Here is a 12,310-nt window from a genome sequence, read left to right as displayed (position 1 = left end):
AGAGAAGAGATATGCATATAGAGTGAAGAGATAGATAATTGAGTCAACCGAACAGTAGGCACCGTAAGTAAAATGTGTGAATCACTGTGATTTTTAGCGTGTGTTATAAAGGTTGTTAAATTTAAAGTGACTGTGGAAATTATGTGTATTACAAAAAAGTTGTATCAAGAAAGAATAAACTAGTTTTAATTAAGAAAGGACTTGTATCGCTGAAGTTCCTCGGAAACAAATCGTACCGGAAAAAGTCATGATCCTTCTAGAAACTCCAGCGCGCATGCTCCGAGCGTCGCGTGACTTCCGCTGTCGTAACAAAACAAACACTCCCTACATGGAGACTCGAATTTGAAAATTTCCAAAATCTGAATCTAGATTATTGTTTTGAATATCTTGTTAAGTTTAAGTTCAGTCAAATCTGAGAGCTCCCCCCTTCCTGAGCCCACTGGCTCAGCGGTAAGTCTGTAGGCTTTTGACTCTAAAAATCGAGTTTTGATACTCGTGGTGGTAAAAGCACAGATAGCCTATAGTGTAGTTTTGCGCTTAACAACAATCAAACTAAATCTGAGAGCTAAAAATACCTTGAACCCCATTTATTTTAATACTTTCACAGTTTTTTTCAAATCTTCCTTGTTCATATTATGTGGGGATCAAAAGCCTACGTGTGAATTTTCAAGTTTTTATTTTGTCAAAACTTGTAGCAGAAGCCTCTTTAAGAAATCAAGTAAACATATATGAATATAATTACAACTAAAATTATTATGTCGATAATTTCTGCTCAACTTTCTTTACAGGTGGCGTGCGATGCAAGTGTTTATGAGAAGTACACCGAACGATATAGAATATAGAAATACATTGAATTGTAAAAGTATCTATGTTGCAATTCATTTAACATGGAATTTTAAGAAATAAAATCTGCAAAGATGGTTGTCGGTGCCTTTCCAATTGCAAAATTGGGAATTCTAGCAGTGCGGCAATTATCAAAGCCGTTGGCAAGTCGGATTAAAGCTAGGGCTAAACGAAGTTATTTTTTTCGCACCTATATTTGTATGCCACCTGCTCAATGTAAGTCTGTTACTATAAAAGATTTAACGTAAAATTCAGTTTTCATTCGAATATGTTCACAATAAGTAAATAACAATGTACTGAATTTGTTGAACAGAATCATGTTACATCGGTGAGCGTGTTTCAAATCCAAAGTTTGGGAATGTGATTTTTTCCTTTTTCATTGCATTTTGTAGGCATTTTTTCCACTTTTTAGTCTTTTAAGATCAATTACAATTATTTAATGGTTGTAAAAGGTTCAGAGGAGGGCTACACTGTGCAAGGATGATATCTGGGTTGGGAAGGTTTCATATAAGTTTAAGGAGATTACGTTTTCATTCTAGAGAAAACTGGTTACAGATTTTAACCTGTCCTCTTAAGTTACAGTGTTATAACTTACAGTTGTGTTCAATATTTCTTTAGATACAACCTAAAATCCTATTTGCCCTACCACTTGCAACAGCACATTGCATGGATGGCTTAATACTAATTGACTGATCAATCAAAACACCAAAATCCTTTCCTTTCTTAACACTTTTATTGTTAAGGTTTTTCTCATAAAAATTATACCATTAATTCAAATCATGATATCCCATATGCATTACCAGACACTTATTATAATTAAAAGCTATCTGCCATTTATTTTCCAACTCACCAAATAAAGCATCAGGAAATTTTAATTAATTTATTGAACATTCGTATGAAAATCGAAAAGAGCAAAAGTCCTAACACTTAGATTTGAGGTATCCCACTTATGTCATTAATCCAGTTTGACTGAACTCCATGCACAACAGCCCTCTGCTCTATTCAATCCAGCCACTTTTGTATCCAATGAGCCAACCTTTCCTCCACACTTACAAAGATATTTTTTTAACAAGCCTTTTATTTGGCATCTTGTCAAGTGTTTTCTTAGAATCAAGATACATGAAAACCACACCAGTACCCTCATCTAGTTTAGCAGTAGCCTCTTCAAAGAATGCCAAAATATTAATAAGCAAGATTTTTCTCTAGTAAAACCATGTTGACCATCCAAAATTTAAACTTTCTTAAATGACTTTGTAAAGCATCTTTTATCAGACTTTCAAAAACGTTTTCTACAACTGATGTAAGACTAATAGTCCTGTGATTACTGGGACAATTTTTATTACCTCTCTTGAAAAGAGTAGTAACATTTGCCAGCTTTCAAACTTTGAGCACCTGTCTAATATTGAAGGACTTACAAAAAATAGTACCATATGCCTCGCATCTAATCCTTAACCTCCTTCAGAATGCTTGGGCAAATATTAGCTGGTCCATGAGCTTTATCATTCTTAAACTTTCCAATTTTTCCTTAACAAGCTCAGAAGTAATATGATTATCTTGTTCAAGCTTATTTCATCTGACAGTAGTTCAAGATGAGGAATATTACTTAAATTTTCATTAGTTAAAATTGAAGAAAAAAATATAATTTAATAACCCAGCCATTTTATAATCAGATATGAGCTTTCCTGTGTCATCCTTCAAAGGCCCTACTCCCATCCTAACATTTTGTATTTAAAGAAATTCTTTCTGTTAATTTTGTAAATTTTAGGCCAACCTTTTTTTTCCATATAGTTTTTCCACTCTCCTAATTTCCCATTTGACCAACTCTTTTGATCTTCTACAGTCCTTTAAGTCTCCTTTCTTGGTAGTCAAGCACTTTTCTTTCATTTTATCCTTTGTGAGCTAACCTGGTTTTTACTTGAATCCACATTTTTTCTTCTTTCTATAAGGGCCATGTTTATCTTGTATGTTTAAAATATTTATTTAAAAATTTTTCCACATTTTATCAGTATCTTCAGTTAATTAAGTTGCCCAATCAACAACAGATAATTCTTATTTCATCTCTTCAGAATTTACTTTTTTGAAATTTGTAACCAAAATCTGATTATTCCTTGTCTCTTTATACAGCAAAATATCAAACATAATGGAGCAATGATCACTTGTACCCAGCTGTTTTCTAACCTCTACCCTATCAACCATTTCTAAATTAGAAATTAGCAATAAATATAAAATGTTATTATTCATAGCAGGTTCCCTGACCAGTTCATGAAGAAAACCACCTGAACAGTTTCTAAAAACCTGTCTCTCTCATAGTTTGACTTTTAACATTTCACAACCTATTTGCCTGAAATTCAAATTCACCATGATTAGCATCTGTATTCTTTATCTCATTATAAAGTTTCTCATTAATTTCATAAGTTTCATCTGTTGGTCTGTAACAAATTCTTACTAAAAGCTTTCTGCCCCTATAACCACTAACAGAAACTTCATTACTATTAGCTTTGATATTCTCAACTTGAACAGGATGTAATTCACATTTTACATATAAAGCCCCACCCCCTTTTTTTATACAAATTTTAGTACCTTATCCCTATTAAATAACCAATAACCCTGCATTTCAAAGAAATTCTTGTCATCAAAATTTCTCAGTTGTAAGTCTGAAGGCTTATGATGCTAAAAATTGTGTTTTGAAACTCATGGTGGGCACAGCACAGATAGCTTCAGTACTCTAATGTCTTCTATTTTGTTTCTTATACTTGTAGCATTAGAATAACAAGACTTTAGCCTATCCTTAAAACTACTTCTGTACTTTGTTCCTGCACTATACTTTTCTCTACATCTTATTTTTTCTTCATTTTGTTTATTGATAATTATACTTAAACCAAAACAAGACGTAGTATTATTTTAGTGAACATTTTAAATAGTTAGGCTTATTTTAATTTCCCTACTCCAGCAATTAAAGATTATTAAATAGAAAATTAACTAAGTGAAATCTTGTTTTTTTTTAGTTATTAACATTTTTTCTCTCTGAAGTGTATCACTGGATGGAAGTTAATGTCAAAATGAGAATGTTGAATCTCGGAAAACCAACAGAAGTGCCAAAGCTAAATGAAAACATGGCCATTGATCTTGGAGCTGAACTTTTAGGTGAAGTAATTATCTTTTCTATTGCTGCAGCATCTATCACAGCAGAATATATAAGGTCTTCTTTAAAGGAGAAGGAGAAGGAAGCTGAAAGAGAAAGAAATTTTATAAATTTAGAAAATGAGATAAATGACCTCAGATTTACTGTTGATAGACAAGAAGCAGAAATCAGACACTTAACTCGTGCTTACTATGCCCTTCAACAGAATCAGTTGGACAATAAACAGTATAAAAGCAAACCCCCTAACCCTACATCAGAGAGCAGTGACAAACCAAAAGAAAGCAAAGATATACTTCAGAAGGCAAAAGATGAAGCTAGTAAATCTCCGAAAAGAGAAAGATAACTTATGTATTAGTATCTTTAAAGTTAGTTAGGTTTCTTAAACATGTATTAATTGGTTAAGAAAAACTAATTAAGCTAAGTATGCATTATATATAGAAAGTTCTTGTGTTGTAGTTCAAAAGGAAATTTGTGGTTATTAAATTATTTTATATTTGCTTTACACAAAATAAGGAGTTGGCTAAAAGTAACATGAAGTTTACATTGAACAAGAGAACTATAGCTTCATAAGATATAGGCCGAAATATAATATGTTATCTACACGTTTGTATTCTACTATATATTAGTCACATTTCAATGCCATATAAATTTGAGATATTTAAATGATACTGAGTTGATTTAGTTTAAAAAAAAAAGTTGCTAAGCAAGATAAAGGACAAAGTTACTTTATCCAACTGTCAAATGTTATGGTACCATAGTATACAACGTATTTTAATGTGTAATCCAAGGATGCAAATTGCTAATAAAAGGGGGGGAAGGTTTAAATAGAAATGAAACCTGGATATGCACATTAACACAATGACACACACACACAAACAATATACCATATTGTCCCGATTATAGGATGATCTTGAATATAAGGTGACCCCATTTTCAGAAACCATGGGGAAACAAATTGAGTGTCATAACATCTTTTTTTAGGTCTGAAAGATCAGTACTATAACTGAACAGTGTGCAGGTGGATTAGTTACAAGAATTACCAATGGCTTTGAGCAAACATCTGGTGCACATGTGTAGATGGATGCTATCTGGACATCCAGCAATGCAACAGGTTAGAATAGGGGAAAGGGGCCTGTGGTCAGCCATAATTATAAGGCGACTATGAATTTTACAACCTAATTATTAATCAAAAGCATCACCTTATAATCGAGCCAATATAGTATATATATATATATATATATATATATGTGTGTGTGACCATATTTGCAATGTAAAGAGATTAAATGAAGAAAAATTTTAAGTTTTATTTTCATATTCCACAACATGAACTCAATACAACTTATGATCTTATAAAGAGAGAAGGTTCATATGATACTTTGCCCCATCTCCTCAAAAATTGGGGCACATTTACCTTAGGGATTTGCCTCAACGGTTTAACCTATATTTAAGAAATTTCAGAACCTGTTTTGTTACTGTAGTGACCACCAAAACTTATTATTAATAAAGATTTCTGATGGAAAACTGGTAAGTGCATCATGAAAAATATCAAACAGCATCCAAATGTTGTCATTCTTCTGTCTTTATTACATCCACGTTTCAAAATTAGATATTTTTTTTTAAGTACAAAGCTGGTCATATAATGGAAAAATATGTGGCTAGCATTTCTCACTTAAGCATCCTTGTAGTTAAGTTGAACAGTCCTTTCACTTCCATTTACAGAACTATTGGAGTTCCCTGAAGGACTTATTTTTTGAGTGCTTCAAGACAGACTACTTATTGTTTCAAATTTGTAGGATTTAGTCAATTTGCACTGCAAAGCTTTTACTGGGGACTATAAATACTTAAAGAAATAAAGTAAGGTATTCTTTTTAACTAGTGTAACAATCCTAAATATTCAACATCAGCAGCTCACAGAAGGTCAGTATTGTTTGTAAATAAAAGTTTCATAACAAGGTTAATCTTTATAACTTGTTTCATAAACTTTAGATTCACTGAAACTAGTATAGAAAAAACAGAAGATTAAAATTTTTTTTAATGGTGAGACTACTGGTAATTTTCTTTGTAGTTGTTTTTCCCAGTATGATGTTAGGTTAAATGTCATTTGTTCAAGGAAGGAAAAGAATTTACTACCCAAGACTATCAATATCTATTTACAATATGCAGCAAAAGTAGCACTTGTTACAGGATGTCTTGTTTGTTGCATGTTTTAGATATAGCAAGTTGAATTAGACTGATGTAATATGAAACCTTTTACAAATGTCGAACAGTGTTACCATCAGTTAAATTTTTAGACATAAAAGGTGTTTAATTTTCAATAGTTGAACTCTAATAATCATGTTTTTTTTTATCCACATTGTTGTGGTAGAATAAGTAGTATGATATTAATTATTGAATCCCTGCATTTTATCGTGGTTATTCTAATAACCTTCATTATTCGTAAGTGTGGGCTACTTGTTATTTTCAAGCCCAAGCCTGATACTTAAGAAATGTTCATGAGGGCAATATATATGATAATGTGCAGCTAAGTCAGAGTCTTATACACCTATAAACTAAGGAGAATTCAATATGTTATCTGATATATTTAACTAGACCTATTAATAAAGACAGTGCTCTGGATGGTATTGATTGTTTGAAATTTCTGTTAATGTATTAGGTTTTTAACGAAAAAAAAAATTACATATATATATATAATCGTTTCTCAGACTTTGTAAAATGGAAAATCTATCAATAACCATGACTTGATTATAACAGAAAATGGTCATGTAAAATCACTATTGAAATAAAAATCCAGCATATAAACATGTTGCTGAGGCTACAAATATTTTTTTTTGTGATACATCATTTACCTTGATAATGTTTGAACTCAGAATAATAACATGCATTAAATCAAATAAATGTTGTTTTTTTGTAATTTAATGAATAACTGGATTTCTATTGGCTGTTCTAATTTTCATATTAAAGGAAATGGTGTAGAAGAATTGCCATACTTAAATATTTATTTGTTGAATTGGACCCTTATTTTATAAGCACGTAGCATCCAGTAAGGATTAACTAGCATATTTAGGATATTAATTAACTGGGTACTCTGTTGGACTGTGTAACGTGATTAAAGTTTTAATCATTTGGTTATTTCTCTGAAAATGCCCCCCAGTGGCACAACGGTATGTCTGCGGACTTACAACGCTAGAAACCGGGTTTCGATACCCGTGGTGGGCAGAGCACAGATAGCCCTTGTGTAGCTTTGTGCATAATTAAAAACAAACAAACAATTTCTCTGAAAAAGACTAACCAAAAACATAGATTTCTTTTATAAGATCTACATTGTGCATTATATCTACTCGACTGTGTAAGAATGATGTTATCTTACATGGTTAACACAGCAGCAAATTAACCTCTTGATGGTCAGCACTTGAAAAACTAGTGAAGAACTTCTCAACAGAATCATTTTACTGGTTGTGTTCATGAACATACACTTGAACGAGCTTCGAATGTTTTATTTGTATATGATTATTCAATCTAACATAACATTTAGAAAACAAAGAAAATAAAACTTGTCTAAACCAAACAATCCGTTTGTTTTTATATCATTTATCGCTCCTTTAGTATCTGTACACGCATGAAATGTTAACAGTTTAAGAAAAATATCTGTTGTATGTGACTCAATGTTTTCTTAACTCCAAGATGTCCTCCTGTTAAACTATCATGTTATTGATGCAGCATAACTTCCTGTAACTTTCTCGGTATAACTGTTTGCCAGGTCGTCACTTTCGCATCTCCGGAGAAGACTACCATCTTCAAGCTTCAACTGGTCTCATTGTGCCCAATAGTTCTTTGTCACAGGGCTTAAGATAGACGCCTTCTCCCAAGCAGGGCGAAAACACTTGCTTTTAGAAAATCAATTATTGGCTTCAAATCTTGGTCTTTTTCCTGTTCTGCTTTAATATATATACTTGGTTTCACTTCACCATCATCGACTCCTTCAGTCACTTTGACTTCAGCTTGATGGCACCTGGTTAATTCAATCTCTCTTTTGCAGCAATGTCTGCAGTCATTTTTGCAGGGTCTTCAGCTCAGTGCGTTGGCATTTCCATGAGATTTGCCTTCTCTGTATTCAATATCATAATTAAACTGGTCTATCTTTCTGATCCAATTTGCTAGTTGTCCCGCTGGGTTCTTTAATGATCTTAACCAGCGTCATGCAGCATGGTCTGTCCTGATGGTAAACCTAGCCCCATAGAGTTAAGGATGGAAATATGTCCAAATTGAAAGCATATGGTCAGACAAATCCTGATTGTTCAGAAATTGTAAAAAAAAAAAAGAGTCATAATTGTATGGTTACAACCATGCTCTGCCTTAAAATTAATTTTAGAGGCATAATGCTAAAATTAGTTTGTTGGTCAAGCGAAATGTCTACAAGTTTCATGTGTACTCATGACTTTAACACCTGTAGAAAATGTATACATAACACCTATGAACTTCTCAGTCCCTCCAAAGCTTTCTACTTCATCAATACCTGTAGCTGTGTTTTTCACTGTTTTCCCCAGCCAGACAACATTAAACACAACTTACACTCCAACCCAGGTGATTTTCTTTCAATACAATTTGGTTGTCACATTTACAATGATCAGGTTTAGTAGAAAAGGAGATATATTGAAACTGTAAATATTTGGTCCCTACACATAATAGCTGATTGGAGCTAACTGCTGTATAAGTGTCAATCTCTATGTTTACTGTTAGAACCTACTAACATTTTCATCATCTTTCCCTTGGAGCTTTCTTCCAGATACAAGTTTCGTACTAGCAATGTTGAAGTTATAATATGCTGCCCTACAGGTGTTACTTTCTGCTTCTGGCTTTATACTCACAGCCTGCATCTTATCTACACCTTACACTGAAATAATGTCAAGAAAATATTCAGGAAACTGTATGCTTACAAAATATTTCAGCCTGCATGCTTCAAAATATTATCATAATCAAATAAGACACTGGATAAGCCAAGCTTATGTTGATATGATGTCTAAGCTACTGTTATAAATTTAACACTAATAATTTCATCCATTCATGAACATTCGTATTCAATCTTATGAGAAAACACCGAATAAAACTGTGTTTTCTCTTAGATGCATGTATGTAGTCACTGACTTGTTGTAACTGTGTTTAAGATTGTTTGCATAGTCACAGGCCAATGTTCCCAAATTTGTTAGCAGCTGTGCACTCATGTCAGATGTAATGCAACTGATGCAACCCTAGTGTCACCACTAGCCATGGTTACTTTTATTTCAGTAACTGTATTTTTGGCAATTCCAGCATGAAGCTGGATAAAAGTTCACCCATAATTGCAGAACAGCTCTGGTACTTCATCCCTTCCCAAACAGATAACTACCTGAACTAATGCTGCTTGCTTTCTGGACAGGAAACATTACATTTTATGTGTGGGTTCTATAACCACAAAACATGGTACTGATGCATTGTACCTCATTCATAGAATACCATGGAACCATAAAAAAATATAAAGATACTGTTATTATCTCTCCCACATACACTTTCATGCAGTTCACTGTTCCTGGATTTGGTTTGACTGATATTGGACAACTTTCCAATATAACATAAGTTCATCTCTTGCACAAGTAAAATTGATCAATAGTTTCCACATTACGTTCATCCCCAAAATTTCTCTATCAGAACCAAAGCTGGAGATGACTATCTTTATCCTGTAAGTGATATTTCTTAGATATAGCCACAAATTTATTTCCACACTCAAATATAATCTATTGCAATTTACCAGAAACAAGTCCCTTCTTTTTTAAAGACAGAAAGGAGATTGCCTTAAAAAAGCAAAAAGTTCACAATCCATACTCTCTTTGTAGCTAACCAATCACGTGACTGTTGTAAAGCAATCCTTTATACCACACGAAGTAAAGTGGAATGCGAAACAACTAGCACATGAAACAGTTAATAACTTATGTGATCAGATACTGCTACAGAAAGCACTGACTCAGGCTAAATTAAACAATGACCTCAACTGGATGTAGTATGTTTCAAAAGAAAATATAGAAAAGTTAACACTTTTTGTAGATATGAAGTATATAATATAATAGAGCAAGATATGCAGTATGCAAATACCATAACTCTCTCCTTCCTTATCTCGAACTTGTCCTCAAAACGATTTTAACACCAATTTAAAAAATACATTACTACATGAACAATAATTAGACTGAACAAGCTAGAATACTCGTTAGTTTCTATTTGTATTTTCGTAATATTTGAGGTGCTTGAAGAACAGACAATTGTTAAATAATCGAGTGTATAATGTTAATAGAAATTTGCTATAGTATGTACTATAAAATATAAGAAACAAATTTCCCTTTAGAATGTGTAAAGTTGGATGGCTTCATTTGGTGTACTAAAGCAGTATTCCAACCTTTTCCAGCCCAAGACACACTTTAATAAAAATGTTATGTGACCCCACCCCCTCAATCATCTTATAAAAATTCGCCAAACACACGGCTGTTATTACCACGTGAACAACAAGGTCTTTAGTGCATAGAGTGATGTAACATACCTTGCCTCTACAGCAAAAAAGCAACAACATAGAACACACACTCTGATTCTGTTCACAAAACTAATTTATATAAAAGGTACATGTCATTTATTCATTTTTCTCATGTGTGACTTTTCTAAAACTCTAAGGCACACTTGTTCAGGTCTGATGGCACATTGGTTGAGAAACACTACACTAAAGAATAAAATTTAATAGAAGAGAGTTTTGTGAAACATGATAACAGAAAATAATGTGTCTTGGTAAAGAAGATTATTTGTTTCTGATATTTGACACATATTTACACACACACATGGACTATCTGTGCTAGCCATCTCTAGTGTTGAAAGGATAGACTAGATGGAAGGCAGCTAGTCAACAGCACCCAATGCTAACCCTTGGTCTCTTCTAATTGAATAGTGGTATTTGACTGTCACTTCTATAAAGTACAATTGATAGACTAGAGAAGAAGCAGCTAGTCAGTATCATCCAGTGCTAACTCTCAGGCTACTCTAATTAAACTGGGAGATCTAACTGCCACTCTTATAACGCACACACGCCCCCAAAGTATGAAGTACGACTTTGTTGCAACGGAATGTAAACCACGAACCTTAAAAAAAACATTATTCATCACACTAACCAGTATAAATTATTGTATTTTAAAATGTTTCATGTTTGAGTACTCTTGAAAAAAAGGGCAGTAAGCAGCACCTGCTGCTAACTCCTGGGTTACTTTAATGGAATAGTGGGATTTGACTATCACGTTTATAATACACTAGGACTAATTTTACTAATTTATTGGCCTGGCATGGCCAGGTGGTTAGGGTGCTCGACTCACAAGCCACGGGTTCGAATCCCCCTTCCACCAACATGCTCGCCCTTTCAGCCGTGGGGCATTATAATGTGACGGTCAATCCCACTATTCGTTGGTAAAAGAGTAGCCCAAGAGTTGGCGGTGTGTGGTAATGACTAGCTGCCTTCCCTCTAGTCTTACACTGCTAAATTAGGAACGGCTAGCGCAGATAGCCTCGTTTAGCTTTGCGCGAAACTAAAAAACAAACAAACTAATTTATTTACATAGAAGCAATGCATAAATGAAAAGAAGGTAAAATGTATGCTTGATTTTAGGTCATATTTTAATTAGGAAATGTTTAGAACATAAGTCAAATATAAGAAGTGTTTAGGATTTTGCATTTTACCAATTACACAAAACCATTATACAATTATATGTTCTAGCACAAATAATTTTACCACTACATCACTGACTACATTTCTTGTTTTTCATGTGTATTCTTTATCTATTGTTACAAAAGTAACTAAAATACAAAATTAGCAACTTATTACGTTAGATAAGATAATGAATAATAACAATAAATATCCTTCACGAGGTATACTCGCAAACAGCTTGTGCGTTACTAAACTCGCTACAGTAGCGCAAGCTGCACGTTCACCGAGTGATTTATAACTTGTGTGGCGGGATTCTTGGTTAGACATGGTTCAAAGAGCAATAAAATAACAAACTTAAATATAAACAAGTGTATAGTGTTGCGAGATATAGTATGTAAACCTTGATGGTTACTTTGTGGTTATGAACATGGTCACACTGACAGAGCTTGTAGTGAGAGGATCCATTCCCTTCATCCAGGCTTGGCCACATGGTTAGGAGCACTGAACTCGCAATACGCGGGTTCGAATTCCCGTCCCACCAAACATGCTCGTTCTTTCAGCCGTGGGAGCTATAAAATTTGACGATCAATCCCACTATTCGTTGGTAAAAGGGTAGCCCA

The 12,310-nt window shown here is 33.5% G+C and overlaps 1 protein-coding gene across 1 annotated transcript; it reads left to right on the top strand.

The window, feature by feature from the left end:
* The first annotated feature begins 347 nt into the window (after nucleotides 1-347).
* LOC106466153 (optic atrophy 3 protein homolog) lies at nucleotides 348-7,561 on the top strand. Its single transcript, XM_013926395.2, has 3 exons — nucleotides 348-450; nucleotides 789-1,059; nucleotides 3,874-7,561. The coding sequence occupies exons 2-3, from the start codon at nucleotides 918-920 to the stop codon at nucleotides 4,326-4,328; spliced, it is 597 nt and encodes a 198-aa protein (XP_013781849.1). The 5' UTR covers nucleotides 348-450; nucleotides 789-917; the 3' UTR covers nucleotides 4,329-7,561.
* Nucleotides 7,562-12,310: the final 4,749 nt, after the last annotated feature.

The sequence above is a fragment of the Limulus polyphemus genome, unplaced genomic scaffold (genome assembly GCF_000517525.1).
Source record: "Limulus polyphemus unplaced genomic scaffold, Limulus_polyphemus-2.1.2 Scaffold2169, whole genome shotgun sequence".
Lineage (NCBI taxonomy): Eukaryota > Metazoa > Arthropoda > Merostomata > Xiphosura > Limulidae > Limulus > Limulus polyphemus.
The sequence above is the reverse complement of the archived record's forward strand: the minus strand, read 5'-3'. Positions and strand labels throughout refer to the sequence as shown.

Coding starts and splice junctions, on each gene's coding strand:
- LOC106466153 (XM_013926395.2), top strand. CDS start 918: ATGGTTGTCGGTGCCTTTCCAATTGCAAAATTGGGAATTCTAGCAGTG. Junction 1,060..3,873: donor TTGTATGCCACCTGCTCAAT/GTAAGTCTGTTA, acceptor TTCTCTCTGAAG/TGTATCACTGGATGGAAGTT.